The sequence below is a fragment of the Lacerta agilis genome, chromosome 8 (assembly GCF_009819535.1).
Source record: "Lacerta agilis isolate rLacAgi1 chromosome 8, rLacAgi1.pri, whole genome shotgun sequence".
NCBI classification, from domain to species: Eukaryota; Metazoa; Chordata; class Lepidosauria; order Squamata; family Lacertidae; genus Lacerta; species Lacerta agilis.
The window spans coordinates 68,470,501-68,494,937 of record NC_046319.1 but is presented as its reverse complement, the minus strand read 5'-3'; the positions used below and the strand labels follow the sequence as shown (position 1 = coordinate 68,494,937).

The following is a 24,437-nucleotide window of genomic DNA, read 5'->3' as shown; positions in this document are numbered from 1 at the left end:
CTGAACCTCCTTTTATACAAACACATGAAATTTGGCTTCCCCACTTGTTTGTTTAACTTGGCAACCAGCTCACTGGAATCTGCTGGTTTGGAGTAGGATGTTCAGACTCAGTTTTCAGACCTCTGTCCTGTGGTTTCTGGTAACCTTTTGGGGTCTTGCTCATTGCACCAGATTTGCTAACTATGTCACTGCCCTGACACCCAATAAATAATTTATCTTCTGTCGTTGGCTTAGACATGGTCAATTGTGAGCAGGTTGGTTTGGGGGATGCCAGAATATGTTATCATTTCTTCCTATTAATCATCAGTGGCTTTCCCATGGCCAAAACATTTCACAACCAAAGACATGACTGCAGTCTCATCAAGAAAAGGGCTGGTCCAGGAATCTCAGGTCCCAAGTTGGTTGTTATCTTCACAGCCCATTTTAATTTAAATCTATTCTGGTAAAAAAAAAAAAACCAACCCTCAAGTCCCTTTGGGGAGTTCCCGGAACTAGCATTTGTTCCCTATATAAAGGGAAGCTATGGAAGAGGGAGAAAACAGAGGAAGGGATCCTGCAGCAGCAACTCCCTCATTTCTTGATTCGAGTGCATCAGAAACACAAGCAAACTGAAGGTAAGAAACGGTGGGTTTCCTTTATGAATAAGTCCATTTTCTGGAGTTCCAGCAAAAACTGTTCTTAAATCTGGTGAGAGGGGATATTCCCATTCCCAGATAAAAGCAGCAGATTTGATAGCAGGCCACTAGGGTTGCCACCTTTGGTAGGGCAAAATAAAGGACAGGTTGGAGGGTGTTGGAGACAAACTCTCTCTCATAACACCAAATCCTCCCCGCATTCAGCCTCCCACCTCCCCTGGTCACGCTCTTCTCTTTGACTCATGTAGACAGCCACACACAGTAAGAACAAGGATACCGTCTGAGTTCCTCACTTGTAGTTTAATAAATCATTTAATGTGTCAACACAAGTAGAAGTTATTAATATTGCTGTTGTTGTATAAGGGAATGCAACTGAAATTAATAAGATTTTGTAACACAGAAATAAAGGTAATAATCAAACCATCAAATCTCAATCAAAACTTTATTGCGGTCCAAAGACCCACAAAACAATTTCAAAACTTGTTGTTGTTTGTTGTTTAGTCATTTAGTCGTGTCTGACTCTTCATGACCCCATGGACCAGAGCACGCCAGGCACTCCTGTCTTCCACTGCCTCCCACAGTTTGGTCAGACTCATGTTGGTCAGACTTCGAGAACACTGTCCAATCATCTCGTCCTCTGTCGTCCCCTTCTCCTTGTGCCCTCCATCTTTCCCAACATCAGGGTCTTTTCCAGGGAGTCTTCTCTTCTCATGAGGTGGCCAAAGTATTGGAGCCTCAGCTTCAGGATCTGTCCTTCCAGTGAGCACTCAGGGCTGATTTCCTTCAGAATGGATAGGTTTGATCTTCTTGCAATCCATGGGACTCTCAAGAGTCTCCTCCAGCACCATAATTCAAAAGCATCAATTCTTCGACGATCAGCCTTCTTTATGGTCCAGCTCTCACTTCCATACATCACTACTGGGAAAACCATAGCTTTAACTATATGGACCTTTGTCAGCAAGGTGATGTCTCTGCTTTTTAAGATGCTGTCTAGGTTTGTCATTGCCTTTCTCCCAAGGCGTCTTTTAATTTTGTGGCTACTGTCACCATCTGCAATGATCATGGAACCCAAGAAAGTAAAATCTCTCACTGCCTCCATTTCTTCCCCTTCTATTTGCCAGGAGGCTATGGGGCCAGTGGCCATGATCTTCTTCTTTTTAGATGTTGAGCTTCAGACCATATTTTGCGCTCTCCTCTTTCACCCTCATTAAAAGGTTCTTTAATTCCTCCTCACTCTGCCATCAAGGTTGTGTCATCAACATATATGAGGTTGTTGATATTTCTTCCAGCAATCTTAATTCTGGCTTGTGATTCATCCAGTCCAGCCGTTCACATGATGAATTCTGCATATAAGTTAAATAAGTTAAATAAGCAGGGAGACAATATACAGCCTTGTTGTACTCCTTTCCCAATTTTGAAGTAATCAGTTATTCCATATCCAGTTCTAACTGTAGCTTCTTGTCCCACATAGATATTTCTCAGGAGACAGATTAGGTGATCCAGCACTCCCATTTCTTTAAGAACTTGCCATAGTTTGCTGTGGTCGACACAGTCAAAAGCTTTTGCGTAGTCAATGAAGCAGAAGTAGATGTTTTTCTGGAACTCTCTAACTTTCTCCATAATCCAGCGCATGTTTGCAATTTGGTCTCTGGTTCCTCTGCCCCTTTGAAATCCAGCTTGCACTTCTGGGAGTTCTTGGTCCACATACTGCTTAAGCCTGCCTTGTAGAATTTTAAGCATAATCTTGCTAGCTTGTGAAATGAGCACAATTGTGCGGTAGTTGGAGCATTCTTTGGCACTGCCCTTCTTTGGGATTGGGATGTAGACTGATCTTCTCCAACCAGTCAGACAGATGGAAGAAACCAAGGCAGTCATTTTGTTTTATCTAGGGCAAATGATCTTTGTTTCTTATAACCTCCGAAAGAAACTTTGCCATGGCCAGTGTAATAGCATTTGACCTGTCCCGGCAAATTTGCCAGTAAGGGTTTGAACCATCAAATCTAGCATGCAGGGGGCCACTTTATCTAAATTACATAATTTAGTATTTGAATGATTGATATTAATAATTGTATTATAAATTGGTATTGTTATAGAATCATAGAATCATAGAGTTGGAAGAGACCACAAGGGCCATCCAGTCCAACCCCCTGCCAAGCAGGAAACACCATCAAAGCATTCCTGACAGATGGCTGTCAAGCCTCTGCTTAAAGACCTCCAAAGAAGGAGACTCCACCACACTCCTTGGTAGCAAATTCCACTGCCGAACAGCTCTCACTGTCAGGAAGTTCTTCCTAATGTTAGGTGGAATCTTCTTTCTTGTAGTTTGAATCCATTGCCCCGTGTCCGCTTCTCTGGAGCAGCAGAAAACAACCTTTCACCCTCCTCTATATGACATCCTTTTATATATTTGAACATGGCTATCATATCACCCCTTAACCTTCTCTTCTCCAGGCTAAACATACCCAGCTCCCTAAGCCGTTCCTCATAAGGCATCGTTTCCAGGCCTTTGACCATTTTGGTTGCCCTCTTCTGGACACGTTCCAGCTTGTCAGTATCCTTCTTGAACTGTGGTGCCCAGAACTGGACACAATATTCCAGGTGAGGTCTGACCAGAGCAAAATATAGTGGTACTATTACCTCCCTTGATCTAGACACTATACTCCTATTGATGCAGCCCAGAATTGCATTGGCTTTTTTAGCTGCTGCATCACACTGTTGATTCATGTCAAGTTTGTGGTCTACCAAGACTCCTAGATCCTTTTCACATGTACTGCTCTCAAGCCAGGTGTCACCCATCCTGTATTTGTGCCTTTCATTTTTTTTGCCCAAGTGTAGTACTTTGCATTTCTCCCTGTTAAAATTCATCTTGTTTGCTCTGGCCCAGTTCTCTAATCTGTTAAGGTCATTTTGAAGTGTGATCCTGTCCTCTGGGGTGTTAGCCACCCCTCCTAATTTGGTGTCATCTGCAAACTTGATCAGGATGCCCTCAAGCCCATCATCCAAGTCATTGATGAAGATGTTGAATAAGACTGGGCCCAAGACAGAACCCTGTGGCACCCCACTAGTCACTAGTTATAGTGAGGCTACTATTGGACTGTAATTGAAGACTGATTTAAAAATGTAAGAGAGGTGCTCTAGTCCAAGAGTATCTGGAGGACCACAATTTCCCCACTCCTGCAAGACGGTCCATTTAATTCTGAACCATGCCTATGTTCTGTTTTGACATAAGAGGGCAAGGTCACAATACTTCCTGTAATTCTGGGTTGCTATCTCCCCGCCAGCCTAACAAAACTGAAGAAGGGGGGTGTTTTGCAGATGTATGTTACAAACTAGGACAGTGCTCTGAGTCGCAGCCCAGAGAAGACCTGCTTCATCAACCCAATAGGGCCCACTTGATTCAGAATCCTGCTTTCAGTAGTGGCCATATTTGAAAACACCTAGGAACATAGGAAGCTACCTTATACTGAGTCAGCCATTGATCCATCTAGTTCAGGGCTGTCTACACTGACTAGCAGTATGTCTCTCCAGGGTTTCAGACAAGGGTCTCTCCAGTCCTTTCCTGAAGATGCTAGGATTTGAACATGGAACTTTTTGCATGAAACACGAAGATTCTGCTACTGAGCTACAGCACAGAACCTTGGAGGTGCTGCAGGGGATGATGCAGCTATGATTTAGAGTGGAACCTTAAAAGCTGGGGTGGGGGGATAATTTTGCATCACACAGGGTGCCAATGAAATTTGAGGCCCCAATGTCCACCACTGGTACAACCCCCCCCCCCCGACTTGAAGCATGTGTAAGAACATAAGAGGAGCCTGCTGGATCAGGTCAATGTCCCATCTAGTCCAGCATTCTGTTTTCACAGTGGCCAACCAGATGCCGCAAGCAGGACCTGAACCCAACAGCGCTCTGCCCACCTGCAGTTGCCACCAGATGATATTCAGAGACAGGCTGCCTCTTATAGTGGCAGTGGAACATGGCCATTATGGCTAGTAGCCATGACTATGTACAAAATTATTAAAATGTGCTAGAGGCTCTTTGGAGTGAGACTATGTGTAATGTAAGTTCTGTAGATTTGCAATGTGCAAACAAATAAAACACCTCTCCAGATTTCAGGGAAGTATGGCTGCATTCATCCACATACTTGTGTGGGGAAAGCCCATTGGTCTTACTGGGATTTACTCACCAGTATATGAAGAGCTGCAGCTTCTGCATTACGCAGACCCCAGTTGAACTTGACTCACTTGCTGACAAACACAGTTTGGGCTGACAAACCTCCAGCTATTTTCATCTGGCAAATGTTGGGTGGGTGGCTATTGTCTTGGAAGGACCAAGTGTTCCAATCTAATCTCAAAATGTATTTTGCAGCCACTGTTAGTGCGTTGTCAAGCATGGGGATGATCAATCTCTGGACCAGGTTCTGCTTACTATGGGGTGAGTACTCTGTTGCATAACTGATGCTCATTGGTCTCCTTGTAGGGTGTCGAAGAGGGAGGGTAACTAGACAAAAGTCTTAACACCCCTGCCCCTTGTGAATACAAGCAAGATCCTATTGTTTCTCCCAAAGCTGGCAGCAAACCCCCAAAATCCTGGCTGTAGACATAGAAATCTTTCCACATCAACGCAGCACAAATCAGCAAAACTCTGGAGTCTGTTCAATACTATTGAATCCAGAGAATTAACAAGGCTGTATATTTGCTGTGCTTTCTTCTGCCTCCCCCTTTCCCAAATCTTCTCCTTTGTGAATGAGATTGGATTCCCTGACCTGTTTACCAATTACTTTATTTACTGTGCTGACATCAAACATCCTTGTAACTCTTCCCAGTTCATACAGCTCTCTTTCACTTCCCATGCAGTGTCATACCCTCCAAAACCTTGGGGACCAAAATTGGGATGCGCTCTCTCTCTCTCTCTCTCTCTCTCTCTCTCTCTCTCTCTCTCTCTTGTCCCAAGTGCTCTGGCATGAGCCACCTGACTTGTGCCAGAGCAAGCATCTTTGGGTCCAGAGCTCTGCTGCAAGTCAGCTTGGTGAAGACTGTTATGCAAAAGCAGAACTCTTTAACTGAGATGTGAACCTCCCGGTTTTGCAACTGAAGTGCAATGCATGCTGCCTTTTTTTCTTGCATTTTGCCTCTAAATGCCATTTACTGGGGTTTTGCAATCAGGATTGGAGTATCACACTCAGTTCCTGCTTTGGGGTTTGCCACAGACTTCTGATTGCCTACTGTGAGAACAGGATACTGAATTAGTCATTCAACAGGGCTCTTCTGAATTCATTTAGCAATTTGCAGTTAATGAATTCCCCAAGGAGCCCTACTTTAATAGTTTTTAGGCCACAATGAAAAGTTTCGCTGACTTTCTCAAACTTCCTTCCCCCACTCTCTATTTAGGCATTTCAAGTGGCCCTGCCTGGATGATGTTCAACATGCTCCCTGTCACAGTCTCCTCTAGCCCCTTAGGAAGAGAGTTCATCACAGCTTTCATGCAGAACGGCTTGCCACGGATGTTCCAGGGAGATTTTAAGCTGCTCATCACAGGGTATGCTCCTGCCACATCCATTACTATCTCCATGAAGCGGCCTGCCTTAAGAGTACAGACCGAGGTGAATGCTGGCGAAACACTGTCAGTGAAAATCCCACCAGAGGCGGAGATGGTTGGAAGCAGTGTCTTTGAAAACACGCTCGCTGTCCGGGCTGACAAGGACATATCCATTCTCTCTCTGAACTACAAACCCCAGACAGCTGACACCTCCATTGTCTATCCCGTAGCAAGCTTAGGTACTGAGTACTATGTCATTACCCCAAATGTGGGCACAGATCGCTACAGAGAGGTAGCCATCATAGCTTGGGAAGAACCTACAGCAGTTGAGGTCTACCTGAAAGGGGCTGTAACATTCCAAGGAAAAGTCTATCCCCGGGGGACCATGCTCCCCATCTCACTCCAACCTTATCAAGCTGCTCAGCTACAAAGCCAAGTGGACCTCTCAGGCACTAGAATAGTCTCCCAGAAGCCAGTAGCCGTCTACAGTGGACACACATGCGTATCCAGGCAAGTCCATGCTTGTGACCATGTTTGTGAACAGCTTTTGCCTGTTTCCAGCTGGGGCACCAACTTCATCATCCCCTCTTTGCCCTTTAACATGGAGTATGACATGGTGTTTGTTTCCACTTCCCAAAAGACTGTTGCCAATACTCAGATGGGACAGAGCAAGAGAAGCCGGAATTTGCCTGCTGCCCGGGCGACAATGTATGGCATTCAAGGGACAACTGCCATGTCCCTCTCAGCTAGTTCTGGCGTCCAGGTGATGTTCTTCAGTGATGGCGGAACCTATGGGAACCTCCAATATGACCCCTTCTTCATGGCAATCCCTGACATCTCCAGCTATTGTCAGGCCTACCACATCTATGGGCATGACCATTTTGAAAACTATGCCCTTATCATTGCAAAATCTTCAGAGACTTCTGGGATCACCTTGGATAAGAGACCACTGAGTGGTCTTCAGTGGAAGCTGGTGTCTGGCACTGAATACTCCTGGGCATCACACAGCTTGGGTCAGGGATATACAGTCCACACAATAGAACATGCCACTTCCCCCTTTGGGCTGCTGAGTGTTGGAATTGGAAATGAGAAGGCTTATGGCTCCCCAGCTATTTGTGCAAATGGTAAAATGGAATTCCTTTCCCCTCCTTCTCCCCACCTCTTCTTCCCTCTCCTCTTCTTTCATCCTTCAAATCAGGGATAGTCAATGTTAGTGCCCTCTAGATCTTCTCATCATCCCAAACCATTGACCATGTTGTCTGGGGCTAGGGTTGGAAGAGAAATTCAGTCCTGCTTGCATGTTAATGAGAAATGACCTACTTTGCACTTCTAAAACCAATTTGGAAACTGAAAAAACTGCCATGTGATTCAATGATGCTCAGCTCTATTACGGTCAGACTCATACACGCACACACACACACAAACACAAACACACACACACCTATAGAAAATATAGCAAGGCAGTGTTGAAAACTGGGCCCCCACATGCTTTAAAAAGCACTATTCTCATATATCATATATTACAATAAATAGACTATAAGAACTTTTCAAAACTAGGAAAGATAGCACATATTTCCTCATTTTCTCTTATAAACTTTTATAAAACCCATAACTTATCCAGTACATCATTTAATACACTCTTATTGATCAATTTCTATGCAATTTTTTTCTGAGCTCCTAGATTTAAAAGTATTATACTTTGAAATACATTGATCGTATTAAAAGATTATAGGAAAGGAGAGGGATCACACTCCTCCCCATGCTCTTTATTTTGCATTCCCCAAACCTCCAAATGGTTTCTACTCATAACTTTTCATGTTAGACTTCCATGATCTAAGTGAACTTTCTCATATTACTTTATCTTAAGGTTCAAGCCATTATCTACCCGAATCTACTTAAAATGACTTGGTTGTGTTTTCCTCTCACAGATCCCTGCAAAAAGCTCCAGTGCAGGACAAAGGAAACATGTGTGACGCAGAATGGTCAAGCGAGTTGTGTCCATGAGTACATGGGGACCTGCCAGGGCTCTGCTGCCCAGGATTTCCAGACTTTTGATGGTCTGTTGGTGGACATTCAAGACTCCTGCACCTACACCATTGCAAAGTACTGTGGCAGTGACTCCACACTGGTCCCTTTCTCATTGGAGGAGAAGAGCAGCAACATGAACAGTCAGAATGCCGCCAAGATGCAGCTGAGCCATCTCAAAGTGTATGGTCACACTGTCACCATTAACAAGGGAGAAAGTGTCCAACTCATGGTAAGAAAACAGGTTATTTGGTTTGGGTCATTTTCATTCATAAATATAGTGGGGGTAGTGAGGGAGACCACATTAGAGTTCAAAATTTGGATATATTCCCTTATTATTAAGAAGCTGGTAATTTGGGTATCTGAGTCCTGTGACCCAGGTACTTCCAAATAATTCCTCATATCTGTCTGCAGACCCAGAATCACTGCATGGTGTCAGAAGTGCATAATGAAGAGTGCATGAACTGCAGTAACGATAGTGAAAAAACTCAAGGGATCTCAATGAATCGGTATTCATCCCTGCCACAACCCCCAAATAATCTGTTAAATGAGCCGGCAAATACTGTAGCTCCAAAGATCTTGTGATCTTTTAAGTACTAAAAGTGGGGCTTAAGGAGAGCCAGGAACCACAAGTGTTTAGTCCCAGTGACTCTTTTCAGAATCAGCACTAATAGGAATCAGGACAAAAACAAGGGTACCTCAAAACATGTTAATTCTTAGAGTGGTTTAACAATAAATCTTGCTTACTGAAGAACTCCGGGAACTGTACCTCTGTGAGTGGAATAGTGGTCTCCTAACAACTCTCAACAAACTACAGTTCCCAGGATTATTTGGGGGGGGGGGAACCATGCATGTTTAAAATGATGTAAAAGTGCTTTAAATGTATGGTGTGAATGTATCCATAGTAAGGTTGGAAGCTACAGGCTGAGGAGATGGCTACAAGCCTATGTGTGATCATGAAAAATTATTGACACATTCATGGAGTACCTAGAGGGAGAAGGGGTCAACTGGAAAAATTGAGCCTCCTCATCTGGAGGAAGCCTACTTCTCAGTGCCCCGTGGTGGCCCAGGCACCAAAAGAGGAAAGGGTTATTTTGTTACATGGAGGGCATACTTCCCAGACAGCCTTGATACCTATTTTTAAGGATATTAACCAATCACACACAGTGATGACTTATCCAGGGGACAAAGTTTGCCAGAGAGGACTATAAAGTGTGTCTCTCCCTTACCCTGCTACCCCTTCTTTTTCTTCTTAGGTGAATGGTGTGACAGCCAGCATCCCTGTGACTCTGGAGGGTGGAAAAATCAAGGTCTCTGAGAACAATGGATTGCCCATCATTGAAACAGATTTCGGCCTCCGTGTGATGTATGACACTGACTGGGTTGTAGTGGTGACTCTCCCCAGCAGCTACTATGGAGCCACCTGTGGGCTTTGTGGGAACTTCAACACCGAACCCCATGATGACATGATTTATCTGAATGGTACCTTTACCTCCTCAATGGCGGACTGGGCCAGGAGCTGGAAGGTCGATGATCAGGACCCTGCCTGTCCAGATTCCTGCCAAGGACATTGCTTGGCCTGCAGTGATAGACAGGAGGAACTGTTTGGCAGCAAAATGTATTGTGGGGTCATCAGCCAAGTTTCAGGAGGCCCTTTTGGAGCATGCCACCCTACCGTCAGCCCCACCAGCTACTTTAATGATTGTGTCAGTGGGATGTGCTTAAAAGGAGGGGACAAAGATGTGTTGTGCCAAATAGTGGAGACATATGCTGCTGCCTGCAAAGAAGAGGGCATTGCCATTGATGAATGGGAGGTGACATCCGGTTGCGGACCAGCCCAGCCTGACCAACAGGCAAATGAGACTTATGCTGAAGAAATCACTCCCGAAGAAAATGTCCATCATTCAGCTGGTGAACTCATCCAGAGCAGCACGGCATGTACGAAATGAGAGGTGGTCGCAAAACTAGCTTAGGGTTGGGATTCAAGGGAGCACAGGCAAGGAGTTACAGGAAGAGCTCCCTTAGAGTAGGAGTTAAGGGACCCTGTGGCTCTCCAGATGTTGGGATCCAACTCTCAACAGCCCCAACTACCATGGCCAATGTTGAGGGGTGAGGGGAGCTGCAGTTCAGCAATATCTGGAGGGCCATGGGTTCCCCATGCCTGCCCTACAGAGTAAAACAACCCTCAGCTAATCCTGTGGCTTTCTCTTCCTGCATTGCTCTGTCCCATGAAAATTTACAGTCTCTGTGGATGCTCTTGAAGCAACCAGGGCCACTGGGAAAATGAAGATGGGCCAGCAACAGTTCTTTCAGCTCATGTCCCAGGGTGTGCAATGATTACCTGCAACTGCTGCCCCCATTATGAATCTATACAATAATAATTGAACTGCTGTGAAAGCTCAGTTGGTAGAGCATGTGACTCTTAATCCCAAGGTTGTGGGTTTGAGCCCTACGTTAGGTGAAAGATTCCTGCATTGCAGGAGATAGGATTAGATGACCCTCATGGTCTCTTCCAACTCTACAATTCTATCAACAGACTTTGTCCAAGTAGGATTTGGTCCATCAGCAGGTTAGTTATCTTTATGCCAGAAGTGAGGAACCTTCTTCATCCTGAGGGCCATATTCCTTTCTAGGCAAGCTTCCAAGGGCCACGTGGCACTGGTGGGCAGGGCCAGAGGCAAAAGTGGGTGAAGCAGCACAGTAGCACACCCCTCTGTATCCTCAATCCAGACTAGCAAGAGACATGATCAAAGCATACATTACAGTCAGGCAGAAATGCCCAGGGTGCAAAGCAGAGCCATTGATGGCCATATGGAGAGAGTGTGTGGTCCAGGGAGGGCTCTGTAGACCAGATAGAGAGGTGTGGAGAGCTGCATTTAGCCTTTGGATCCTTGGTTCCCTTCCCTATTTTATAGTTTCAAAAAACTGACTGTGAGTTCCACGTGCTGCTTGTCTAATTGATACATACAAGTAATGTCTTATCAAATCTAACCCATTCTTTCCCGCCACCCAGCAGCCAACACTTGCCCTGAAAACAGTCACTATGAGGCCTGCGGAAATGCCTGCCCAGCAACCTGTTCTGAGCCATCAGCCCCCTCTGCTTGCAAAGATGCTTGTGTGAAAACCTGCCAGTGCAACGATGGGTACGTCCTCAATGGCGGCAAGTGTGTCCCTGTTGAGAACTGCAGTTGCATGCATAACAGCCTCCGCTACAAGGCTGGGGAGGAGTTCTGGGCTGATGAGAACTGCCAGTCTCGCTGCAAGTGTGATCCAAGCCTGGGCCAAGTGAGATGCTGGAAAGCAGCTTGCAAAGGCAACGAGAAATGCGCCCTGGTGAATGGCGTGCGCCGCTGCAAGGGGACGGCATACTCCACCTGCATAGGAACTGGCGACCCTCACTATACCACCTTTGATGGGAGGAAGTATGACTTCCAAGGCACCTGCATTTATCAGATGGCAGCGGTCTGCTCCGGGGACCCCACCCTCACCCAGTTTTTGGTCACAGTGGAGAACAACAACCGAGGGAGTAAGGCAGTGTCCTTCACCAAAGTGGTGACTCTGGAGGTCTATGGCATGACCATCAGCTTGAGTCAAGAGCACCCACGAAAGATTAAGGTACCAAAGGGAAAAAGAATGCTGGAGGGTGGGAAAGTGTGAGGAAGCTTTAAATTAGGGAACCTCAGGGGGTTGGACTTACCATTAGCACATCCCGCCCTCCCAATGGTTTTTTGTTTGTTTGTTCATTGCTGCTGCTTAAAATGACAATAGCAGCATCTGTGGTAGCAACTTGGACACTGTTTTTCAACTTTTACAATACCTCAGATCTACTGTCATTCTAAGGCATTGTAAGAATCAGGAGAAATAGTGGCTGGCTGACACACATATGATGGAGAATATTAAGAGGAAATTCTACAGTGTCCTAGTAGTGTGGGAAAGAAAAATATCAGAAGTGTTCTCAAAAGAATGTCTTCTGAGCATAGGAGGATAACAAGCTACCTTATACTGATACAGACCTTTGGTCCAACCAGCTCAGTACAGTCAATAGTGAGTGGCAGCATCTCTTCAGAGTTTCAAACAGGGAACCTTACCTAGCCCTACCTGAAGTTGTTTCACTGAAACCCTCTGGGTTGTCACTTCCATGTTTTCCAGGTGAATGGAGTCTTTGTGGACCTGCCCTTCTCCTATGAAAATAAACTGAAGGTCTACATCAGCGGAGTCCATGGCTTCATCAAAACAGACTTTGATCTGAGAGTCAGCTTTGACTGGTACAGTTATGCCAGGGTCATTATTCCCAGCACTTATGCCAATGCTGTGTGTGGTCTGTGTGGCAATGCCAATCAGGATCCCAACGATGATTTTGTCATGAAGGATGGAACTCAGACGACAGATGAAATCCAGTTTGCAGACAGCTGGAAGTTGAAGGAGGTCCCAGGATGCTCTGCAGGATGCAGTGACTGCCCAGTATGCACTGAGGCAGAGAAACAGACCTACAAGGGGGACCAGTTCTGTGGGATCCTCAAAAGAAGGGATGGGCCATTCAGGCAGTGCCATGAGACCATTGACCCAACATCTTACTTTGAGGATTGTGTCTTCGACACTTGTCAGTACAAGGGTCATCATGACACTCTCTGCAGTGCCATCAGTGCCTATGTGACAGCCTGCCAAGCACTGGACGTCAAGGTTGGGAAATGGAGATCAGCCTCTTTTTGCAGTAAGTTTAGGCTCTCCTGCATCTGTGCATCATGTGCTCATGTGCCTTTGCATGAGCATGTGTCAAATAACCACTGAATGCTAAAAATATATGCACCAGTCCAAGGTATAAAACCATAATTTTGCCTCATGTATCAGGAGTGGGGAATCTGAGGATCTCCAAATGTTCCTAGACTCCATCTCACATCAGCCCCAGCCAGTCAGGGATAATGGGAGTTTTAGTTGAGAGACACTTGACGACATGGCCGATCCACCCATGATACAAGGTGAGACAGCCGCCTCATGCAGCAGGATCCACAGGGGCAGCAACTCCTGATGTAGACCTTTATTCTTCACCTTGTTCCTGATATAGATCTTCACTCACCACTTCTTCCCTAGCAAGGAGGGGTGGTACCATTCTGTGGTTTGTCTCAGGTGCCAAAGTGTTTCAAGCCAGCCCTCCCTGAAGAGTATCATGCTCCCCAACCCTTTAAGTGGAGGGCAGATTCCTTGCACCTCATTGAAAATGTGGCTTGAGCAGAGGGCATCACTTTTGTGATCTTCCAGATTTATGCTATTTAAAAATAATAATAATAATTAAAGATTCTCAGGAATAAAAATTGCATTAGACAATTTAGAGTGACATATCCCCACACCAATATTTCCTACAGTTTTTGAGTTCAAATGAATACTTTATTTGGCTTTTGATAATCTAAGCAATGGCACACAGGCCATCAAGATTTACCCTCAAAGCCAAATTAGCCTCAGAACTGATCTGAGAAACCTTGTTTGGGATTCCTTCTGTTTATGTTTTAAGGAGAGAAGGAAAGGTTGGTGACAATATTGATCAGTTCTGATACATGACGACATCTTTTGGAAGCAGATTGCAGACTTCCGAACCTCATTGGGACTGAAATGTCCCAAGAAAAATCTACATCTGCAATAAGCAATAACACTTAGCAAGCAATGTTTGGGTGGGAACTCATGTAGTACATTAGGATAGCTGACATGTTGCCCTCTAGAATTTGGTGCCCCCTCATCACTGACCATTGTTTATACTGGCCAGGACTGATGGGAGTTGGAGTCCAAAATCATTTGGAGGCCACCATAATGCGTGAACTTCTAATTAAACATGAATGTTGGCTTTTTAATCAATTTAGGACCCAGATTTGGGGCAGCCTTATGCCAATCCCAGACACTCCAAGTGTCCCTCTTTTCCAGGGACATCCCTGATTTAGAGAAGCAGTCCCGGTTTCTGATTTGATCCCGCAATGTCCCACTTTTCCTTAGGATATCCCTATTTTCATTAAATATCTGACCCTTGAGCCGTCTGAAGGCAACTCTGTATAGGGAAGTTTTTTAAAAAAGTTTAATGTTTTATTATTATTATTTTAGATGTTGGAAGCTGCCCAGAGTGGCTGGAGCAACCCAGTAAAATGTGTGGGGTATAAATAGTAAAATTATCATTATGGAGTGGGACATCCCTATTTTCATCGGAGAAATGTTGGGGGGGTATGCAATCCAAAATGCTGGATTGGGCCCAGGATGCATAGCCCTATTGGCCATGCATTACATCAATCATTTGTCATTCAGTTGGGCTATGACAACAGAACACAAAATCCTCTGTTGAAAAACAGCTGTCTACTAGCTTACTAGTCTCCTCCTGGGATATTCCCGTAAGAGACCCTTCAGCAGTATCACCCTTCCCTTTTTTCTTCTTTACTAGAAACCCCTCCCAGAACAGCTTGCCTCTAATTGCAGTGTACTCTGGGAAGTCCTATTGCACTATCGCGCTGAATGATACTTACACAATACAGTCCTCATGTGGGCCATTTGTTCGGTTCCAGCCGCTCAGTCCCATCATCCTTCCAGAAAAAAATAGGAATCCCAATGAACACATCTCTCTTCCTGGATGAGTGTTCCCTCCCCACTATTCAAGACCACTAGAATTCCCATTAAAATAACCTTTGTTTGAAATGTAGGTTGGATGCATTCTCTCTGTTAATATGCAATGGTTGTCATTCTCCTCCTCCTTTCTTCTCTTTCCAGGCACTCCCTGTCCACGCCATTCCCACTATGAGCTTTGTGGAAGTGGCTGTCCTGCCACCTGCAACAGCCTATCAGCTCCGGAAGTGTGTGATGCTCCATGCACAGAAGGGTGCTTTTGTGATACTGGCTTCATCCTCAGTGGGGATCAGTGTGTCCCTCCAGAAGAGTGTGGCTGCATGTTCCAGGGCAGATACTACAAGAAGGGAGAGGAGTTTTATCCTGGTAGCTCCTGCCAGGAGAAGTGCCACTGTCTGGACAATGGAGCCACCACATGTGGGCAGTTCTCCTGTGGAGCACACGAGGAGTGCAGGGTGGAGAATGGCATCCAAGGCTGCCACCCTGTGGGGTACGGCACAACTATAGCATCTGGTGACCCCCATTATATTTCCTTCGATGGACGAAGTTTTGATTTCCATGGCTCCTGTACTTACACCTTAGCCAAAGTCTGCAGCCAGGACCCCCATCTAGTGAAGTTCTCTGTGTTAGTGGAGAACGGCATGCTTGACTATGGACGTTCTCCTATTACAAGGACAGTTGTTATCTCTGTTCACGGATACTCCATTGTCCTTGAAAGGGAGATGAAGTGGAAAGCTTTGGTATGTAGTTCCTAGTGATGACCACTAGTGTTTGAATTTACAACCAGACTTCCATCCAGCTAATATGATTTCTTGTTTGCACAGGTGGATGGAGAACTCTACACTTTGCCAATGAATACAATGGATGGGAAACTCTGGATCACCCAGGAGGGGAACAATATCATTGTCCATTCATCCTTTGGCCTCACGGTCCTTTATGATACCTCCTCGTATGTCCGTGTGTCTCTTCCTAGTACCTACCAGGGACATATGTGTGGACTTGGGGGCAATTTCAATGGTGACACGAGTGATGATTTCATGCTACCTAATGGACAACTCACCCAAAGTGTGGATGAGTTTGGAGCTTCCTGGAAGGTCCCTGTGGATGGTGCCATTTGCTCTGATGGCTGTGGTGTGGAATGTCCCACCTGTGCCACAGCGCAGACAGCACCATACGAGGCCAAGAACTCCTGTGGAATGATCCAGTCCAAGACAGGTCCATTCAAAGACTGCCACTCTTTGGTGAACCCTGCTGAGTACTTGAGGCACTGCCTGCATGACATGTGTGTGGCTGGTGGAGCTGCAGAGACTCTCTGCCGAAGCCTTCAAGCCTATGCAGCTGCATGCCAACTGGCTGGAGCCAAGATTGGAGCATGGAGAGCAACCTCCTTCTGTTGTAAGTCAGCAAATTTTAACCCTTTCCTCACATGTTCTATCCCTGAGGAAAATCACTCCTCTAAAGCTGTTTTGTTCTTGTTTTGCATGAGAGAAAGGTCCCCTGTTGGCACCATCGACTGAAAATATGTCTAATGTCCAAATGGTAAGAGATAATTTGTAAGTCTCAATGAAGCTGGGTCACAGAAATATGTACTGCAGACCTTTGCTTGACTGTTTCAACTCTATGAAGACACATCCTATAGCGATTTGATCTCCCTAATACATCTAAGGGCACAGGTAGTGGGGGTGGGGCCCACATTAGGAAGAACCAGATCTGAAAGACCATTACTGTACTTTCCCAAGTCCATACAGTATATTTTGTGTCTGAGGAGGGATCAGGGAGCCTAACCTGGGTCTCTTTTATCAGAAACATCATGTTGTTTTACACTAGCTCTTGTCATACTTTTACAGTACTAGAGAGAGAGGAGAAGAAGAAACTGTTCTGGGCATAATTCTATTTGCTGAATTTCATTTCAATTCCTCCTTTCCTCCAAGAAGTTCAGCATGGCATGCATCAGTGCTCATCAGCCTTGGCTCTCAAGCTATTGTTGGACTCAACTCCCATCAGCATAGTCAATGATCAGGGATGGTGAGTTGTAGTCCAATAACATTTGAAAACACAATATTGAAGAACACTTGCATACGTCATGGGAGCCAAGTTTTCAGGTGTTGCTGGACTCAAACTCCCATCAGCCCTCCAAGGCCAATAAAGCCAGAGAGCTACAAAGAGCTGATAGATAACACAGCTCTGGCATAGGCGAAGGAGAGCTGTAGGTAACCCTTGAGTGCAGATCATCTCATTCTGTACATCTTCCTTTCTTCCTTTCAGCTCTGCCTTGCCCAGCTAACAGCCATTATGAGTTGTGCACCCGATCCTGCGATTTCACATGTGCTGCCTTATCTGCTCCATCTCAGTGCACCAGAGATTGCTTTGAAGGCTGCCAGTGTGACACCGGCTACGTGTTTGATGGGGAAGACTGTGTGTCCATGGACAAGTGTGGCTGTGCTTATGATGGGCGCTACATCAAGGTTGGTGATGGTTTATGAAGCAGAAGGTTCCTCAGTGGTGCAGTGATTGTGATACAGTTTAGAGGAACCTTTCGTATGTATTCTCTCTCTCACACACATGTATATCTATATTTATGTATGTGTCTGTCTGTAGTTCTGTCAGTCTGTCGGTCTTGCTCCAATGGCCAGATTGTGGTGTATGTGCTGATTTTATGGTGGCTGTTGTATAAAAGAGGAGAGGGCCTCTTGTTTCTCAGTCTTTGCTTCCATTGCAGCAGCTGCCTATTTTGTATCAAAGTTTGATCACCATGGATCTATACAACCATCATTGGACACATGGCAGGACCTTCTTGGTGGGAGTTCCTTGCCTGTGAAATGTCTTCCCTGGAGATGTCATCTGTCTCTTCTTCTTCTTCTTCTTCTTCTTCTTCTTCTTCTTCTTCTTCTTCTTCTTCTTCTTCTTCTTTTTAAAAACATTCTTTTTTAAAACAAACAAACAAACAAAAAACAAAACAAAAAAACCACCCCCCATGTTTATGCTCATTTCATGGCTGAAAGATACTGTTCTCAGCAACACTGAAATAATCAGCCTCAGGGATATGTGGTTGGTTCTTAAATGTTCTTAAGTAGGGGAGCGGGTGGCACTGAGGTCTAAACCATTCAGCCTCTTGGGCTTGCTGATCAGAAGGTCAGCAGTTTGTATCCCCATGATGAAGTGAGCTCCCATTGCTTTATCCCAGCTTCTGTCAACCTAGCAGTTTGAAAGCATGCCAGTGTGAGTAGATAAATAGGTGCCACTGAGGCTAGAAGGTAAATGGAGTTTCCGTGCACTCTGGTTTCCGCCACGGTGTTCCATTGTGCCAGAAGCGGTTTAGTCATGCTGGCCTCATGACCCGGAAAGCTGTCTGTGGACAAACACTGGCTCCCTTGGCCTTAAAAGAGAGATGAGAAGTTCTTAATTTTTAATGATGTACTTAGATCTTCTTAATTTTTTAAAAGGTTTCAAGTACATTTTTTTTTCTTTGTTTAGAAGAGTGGGAAAGAAATTTAATAAACAAATAAAATAATTTTGATTCCGTTTCCTATCCTTTTCCTTCAACCCATCCTTCCCTCCCGGACTTACGGCATTGGTTTTGATATCTAAAAGTTGATTTTCGATAGAAAGTCTTATTATCTTTCTGGAATTTCTTTCCAGGCTGGAGAGACCATCATCTCCAACAACTGCTCAGAAAAATGCACCTGTCGTCCCTCAGGCCAGCTCACCTGTGCAGAAACCAGCTGTGCTGCAGGGGAGAGCTGTGTGCTCACAGACAAGGTGCGCAGCTGTGTAAGGCAGGCAGGGTACTGCACACTCAGCCCAGGAGCCTGGTTCACCTCCTTTGATGGAGCCAAAGGGAAACTCCTCGCTAGTGGCATCTACAAGATTGCCTCCTACTGTGATGAGCAGTCGCCATCCTGGTTCAAGGTGCTGGTGGATGTCAGCGAATGCAATGAAGACACTGTGACAGCTGGGACAGCCGTCTATGTCTTCTTCCGAGAAGCCTTCATCTCAGTGACCAACTACAAGGAGACTTGGGTAAGCCACTGTCGGCCATGATAGTTAAGTGGAACCTGCAGCTCAAATGTTATGGGTGTCGGTTCACATCCAAAGGCAAAACCCACCTACATTTCACTTTCAATAACAATAGCAATAATAACAACAAGAATAACAATAATAGAACTTAAACACAGCCATCCTTTGACACCTGCAATTCTCTGAATTTTGCAGTGCACAAGAAATGTGTGCACAAATGCATGTACTGGGATAAAGAGTGCATAAAATGCATATAAGTTGAAAGAACATACAAAAACACACTATATTAGGGGAAATGGTTCTGCAAATATGTGTATATCAGGCAAATCTGCATAGAAACACACGTAGATTAAGAGAAATTCATACGAAAATGCTGATGAATTTTCATGAGGACTTAAAGAGAGTTACAAAAATGCAAAATGCAAAAATGTGAAGAACTGAACTTTAGCCTGGAAAAATGAGAAACTGGGTGAACCAAAAATTTACAGATTCACCCATCCCTACTCTAAATATCAGTTGCTGGGAGATAAAGCATAGAAGAGCCTTGCTCCTGGGCTTCCCAAAAGCAATTATCTGGACACTTTGTAAAGCAGGATGCTGGGTTAGGGATGGACCAATCAGTCTATCTCTAGTTTGTATCAAATGAAAGGTTTGGTGCCATGCTGTTTTTATTGTAATTATTGATATGGTTTTAATAGAATTTATATATGCAAATAATTTCAATTCCATCTATGTTTTAATTGTTTTTAATGATTGTATTTTCTATGTTTTTAGCAGATCTTATTTTTATCTGTAAGCTGTCTTGAGTCAGGGAGAAAGTATAATAATAATAACTATTATTATTATTATTATTATTATTATTATTCAAAAGTTTGTTATGTACCGTATTTTTCGCTCCATAGGACGCACTGGACCATAGGGCGCACCTCATTTTTAGAGGAGGAAACCCAGAAAAAAACATTTTTCTGGTTTTCCTCCTCTAAAAGCCCTGTTTGTTTGTTTGTTTGTTTGAGGATCAGCTAAAAGTTTTGCAGCTTTTTTGCAAAGGGAAAAGCCCTGGCTTTTTTGAGGATCAGCTGAAAGTTTTGTAGCTGTTTTTGCAAAGGCAAAAGGCCTTTTTTAAAGGATCAGCTAAAGGCTTTGCAGCTTTTTTGCAAAGGGAAAAGCCCTGGGTTTTTTTTGGTTGTTTTTTTTTAGGATCAGCTAAAGGTTTTGCAGCTTTTTTTGCAAAGGGGGAAAAGCAAAGCTCCTTTTGCAAAGGGGGAAAAGCAAAGAGGAAAAGCCCCATTTTTATGGGGTTTAACTCACATTTCTGTAAAATCTTAAGGAAAAGGAGCCATTTCTACTGTTTCCAGACAGATAATCTAATCAGCCAGTCACATGTCCTGGGGAAACAAACAACCTCCCTCTGCAGCACATTCAACAAAGGAGGGCGGGGCTGAAAGGGAGCCGGGGACTCTTATCTCTCTCCCGATCTCTTGCTGATCAGCTGCTGAGCGGGGTCCTTTCAACACTCCCTTTTCTCTTTGTAAAATAAAAAGCACAATCTGCTTTTGGCTCCTGGGCAATTCAGCTCCAGGGACCACCATTCGCTCCATAAGACGCACAGGTATTTCCCCTTACTTTTTAGGAGGAAAAAAGTGCGTCTTATGGAGCAAAAAATACGGTATGTCCTGTTTCTGCTTTGATCTGCCCCTCTTTTTCTTCTCCTGCTGGAATTGGGAAACAAATCCCATTCACCCCCAATGACTCTCAGCATGACTCTGCCTCAGCCAGTCTTCTTTGCCTTTCAGGTCAATGGGCTCTTGGTGCAGCTTCCACTGAATATCTCCAACGCTGTGTCTGTTACTGAATCTCAGGACACAATTGTAATTGACCAAAGCTCCCAGATGCAAGTTCTCTTCGGTCCCAAAGGCAAAGTGACTGTGAGAGTCACAGAGAGCCTGGCAGGGAAGTTGTGTGCCCCTTGCGGGAACTTCAACAATCAAGTCTCAGATGACCTGCGGCTGCCCAGTGGTCAGATTGCAGGAGACATTGCTGAGGTCGTTGATGCCTGGAAGGCTAGGGACTTCGTAGACTGGTGAGTAGCTCCGACCGTGGCTCTTGGCTCTTTGTGATAAAGTAAAACAGCCTCCCCCAGCTCGGTGCCCTCTAGACATATCAGGTTCCAACTCTCAAACAGTTGCTTCCTATGGCCAGGGATGATGGGAGTTGTAGTCCAAATCATCTGGAGGGCACCAGGTTGGGAGAGCCGGGAGTAGCTATAGAACTAGCCTACACTCATAGGAATGTAGGGGAAGTTGCCTTCTCTCAGGTCAGAGGGTCCATCTGCCTACTCAGACTGGCAGCAGCTTCCCAGGTTCTCAGACAGGGAGGTAGATATTTAACTGGAGGTGTCAAAGATTCAACCCGGGACCTTCTGCATGCAAAGAATATGCTCTACCTTGCAGAAATGACTATCACTTCTCTACTGGGCCATCCCTAGTGCTACAACTGATCCAGAATGCGGCAGCTAGACTAGTGACTGGGAGTGGCCACCCAGAGTCCCAGACCATATAACACCAGTCCTGAAAGACCTACACTGGCTCCCAGTACGTTCCTGAGGACAAATCAAAGTGTTGGTGCTGACCTTTAAAGTCCTAAATGGCCTCGGCCCAGTATACCTGAAGGAGAGTCTCCACCCCCATCGTTCAGCCCGGACACTGAGGTCCAGCTTTAAGGACCTTCTGGCGGTTCCCTCCCTGCAAGAAGTGAGGTTACAGGGAACCAGGCAGAGGGCCTTCTCGGTGGTGGCACCCACCCTGTGGAACACCCTCCCATCAGATGTCAAGGAAATAAACAACTATCTGACTTTTAGAAGACATCTGAAGGCAGCCCTGTTTAGGGAAGTTTTTTATGTCTGATGTTTTATCGCTTTTTATTATTGTTATTATCATTAATTCTGTTGGGAGCCTCCCAGAGTGGTTGGGGAAACCCAGCCAGATGGGCGGGGTATAAATAGTAATCCATCGTCGTCGTCGTCGTCATCATCATCATCATCCCTGCCTAAAGGTGGCTCCGTGCCTTCCCAACCATTGGCTTCTCTTCAAATTTTCACCCCCATATATTTCACACCAGGTCTAACTCCCACCTCCTTGCACTGCTGCCCTCCTCCCCTTTCTGTGGCCCCATCTGCACTATGCATAGCAAGCAACATCATGCCACTTTAAACAATCATGCCTCCCTAAAAAAAGGATCCTAGGAACTGTAATTTGTTAAAGGTGATGAAAGTTTATAGGCCACCCCTTTTCCTCTCACAAAGCTACAATTTCTAGGGTTCACTGAGAAAGATCGGTTGTTATCTGGGAACTGTAGCTCTCTGAGATGAATTTGGGTCTCCTGGCAACTCTTAGCATCCTTAACCGACCACAGCTCCCAGGATTTTGAGGGTGGAGCCAAGACTGCTTAAAGTGGTATAATACTGCTGCAAATGTCTAGTGCAGATGGGGTTTAGCAGGGGCGTCGCTGGGGGGGGCGGTATGCTGGGGGGGGCGGTGACAAGCGGTGGTCCCTCCTGCCACTCCCACGTGCTGCCGCTCCCTCCGTCACCCCGGGAGCAGCAGTGCACTGCTGAGCGAGCACCCCGTCCGTGCAGCGCTGCTGCTCCCAGGGTGACCAGCGGTGCATGGGGAGGGGCAGGAGGGGCCGCCGCTTGTCACCCGCACATGCCGCTGCTCGCTCCGTCACCCCGGGAGCAGCAGCACATGGTGTGTGCGGTGTTGCTGCTCCCGGGGCAACGGAGCGAACAGCGGCGCATGGGGGTGACAAGCGGCAGCCCCTCCCACCACTCCCACGCACTGCCACTCCCTCCGTCACCCCGGGAGCAGCAGCACACGGCCCGACGATGGAATGCGCCTGCATGACATTTCGTGCAGATGCACTCCGTCGTCGGACCGTCGCTTCCGCGGCCCCCTTTGGAGCCGCAGAGCGAAAAGGCGGCTCATGGGGCTGCCGTGCGCGATCGGCGGCAAGCTGCCGATCATGCTCAGCAGCCCCAAAAGCCGCCTTTTCGCTCTACGGCTTAAAAGGGGGCTGCGGAAGTGATGGCGGGCCACCGATGGAGTGCGCCTGAGCGACATTTCGCGCAGGCACACTCCGTCATGACGTCACAATGTAATGTTACGGCGCCCCGCCCCCAGGGTGTTTTCTTTCGCTGCCCCAGGTAGCGCGGAGCCTTACTCCGCCAGTGGGGTTTAGTCCTTGTTGGGTTGAACTGGGTTGCAAGTGTTAAGCAGCTACAAGGACTTTTTATTCCCTACTCCTCAGCCCCAAACGAAAACACACACACGCTATGCAGAGGGATACATACAGTCAGTGTTAGAAGCAATGTAACAAGAAGAAGTATTGGGCTGCCAGATGGCACACCTTGAGGGCCAGCCTCACAATTCTTTCTCCTCTACTTGTTTCCACAGTTACTGATAGCTGCACATGAGATACTCCTTAGACTGGTAAGTAACTGCTGTTGTTTCTAAGGGCCCACTCCATGCTTTGTTTAAAACAGGCTTCCTCAAACTCGGCTCTCCAGATGGTTTTGGCCTACAACTCCCATGATCCCTAGCTAGCAGGACTAGTGGTCAGGGATGATGGGAATTGTAGTCTCAAAACATCTGGAGGGCCGAGTTTGAGGAAGCCTGGTTTAAAAGGTAAAGGGACCCCTGACCGTTAAGTCCAGTCGTGGATGACTCTGGGGTTGCGGTGCTCATCTCGCTTTACTGGCCAAGGGAGCCGATGTACAGCTTCTGGGTCATGTGGCCAGCATGACTAAGCCGCTTCTGGCGAACCAGAGCAGCACACTGAAACACCGTTTACCTTCCCGCTGGTTTACCGTTTACCTTCCCCCTATTTATCTACTTGACTTGATGTGCTTTCGAACTGCTAGGTTGGCAGGAGCAGGGACCAAGCAATGGGAGCTCACCCCATCACTGGGATTCGAACTGCCAGCCTTCTGATTGGCACACCCTAGGCTTGAAGAGCAGAAGTCTGCACACCACACTAAGCCAAACCATTGCTTGGCTTGCAGAAGCACAGTACCAGGAGTTGGGAGGGGAGAACCAAAGCAACCATCTTTGGGAGGGGAAGTTGCTATTTCCATTCCTTTAACTTATGAGAAGGCCAACCTTTTTCTGATCCCAACCCCAATTTCTTTCTTTATTTAATGTGTCCCACTAGAATCCCACTACTAGACACTTCCCACTTGCCTTTGAGAGCAATGCCACGTCATGTTGTTCCCAAAGCATTATAGGAAGCATTGCTGGCAGAAAGCCAAATGACCAGCGCCAATTTAAAGTTGCCAACACACCTTCCTGATTGTCAAAGGGACACCTTAGCTCTGTGTGTCCCTTTGACAATCTCAGAGGGATTGCCAGCATACCTTCCTGATGGTCAGCTTCCTCTGCGTGCATTGGGTCCCCTCAATGCTTAGTGCAACTAGGCGCCTGTGTTACTGTGCAACTAGAGCATCTAGGAAAACAGGCTCAGCCCATACTCTTCTTATGCCTTTTCCTCTCTAGCTATATCTAAAATCCAAATCTGGAAACATGCACTGGATGCACAAGCACCTTAGAACAATGCTGTATTTGGTTAAAAAAAAGA

The 24,437-nt window shown here is 46.0% G+C and overlaps 1 protein-coding gene across 2 annotated transcripts; it reads left to right on the top strand.

The window, feature by feature from the left end:
- The first annotated feature begins 475 nt into the window (after nucleotides 1–475).
- LOC117051574 (IgGFc-binding protein-like) lies at nucleotides 476–24,437 on the top strand. Of its 2 annotated transcripts, none has more exons than XM_033158098.1 (14): nucleotides 476–614; nucleotides 5,001–5,066; nucleotides 6,023–7,294; nucleotides 8,099–8,427; nucleotides 9,452–10,133; nucleotides 11,209–11,810; nucleotides 12,345–12,906; nucleotides 14,934–15,529; nucleotides 15,614–16,184; nucleotides 17,055–17,254; nucleotides 18,429–18,809; nucleotides 20,600–20,886; nucleotides 23,258–23,293; nucleotides 24,356–24,437. In XM_033158098.1, the coding sequence occupies exons 2-13, from the start codon at nucleotides 5,024–5,026 to the stop codon at nucleotides 23,262–23,264; spliced, it is 5,532 nt and encodes a 1,843-aa protein (XP_033013989.1). In that variant the 5' UTR covers nucleotides 476–614; nucleotides 5,001–5,023; the 3' UTR covers nucleotides 23,265–23,293; nucleotides 24,356–24,437. The 2 variants fall into 2 exon arrangements, with proteins under 2 accessions (XP_033013989.1, XP_033013988.1); XM_033158097.1 differs by having other exon boundaries at nucleotides 539–614; nucleotides 11,212–11,810.

Excerpts from the sequence above, each read along its gene's own strand:
- LOC117051574 (XM_033158098.1), top strand. The coding sequence starts at position 5,024 with ATGGGGATGATCAATCTCTGGACCAGGTTCTGCTTACTATGGG. Across the intron at positions 5,067-6,022 it reads CAGGTTCTGCTTACTATGGG|GCATTTCAAGTGGCCCTGCC; the intron begins GTGAGTACTCTG and ends CTCTCTATTTAG. Across the intron at positions 15,530-15,613 it reads AGATGAAGTGGAAAGCTTTG|GTGGATGGAGAACTCTACAC; the intron begins GTATGTAGTTCC and ends TTGTTTGCACAG.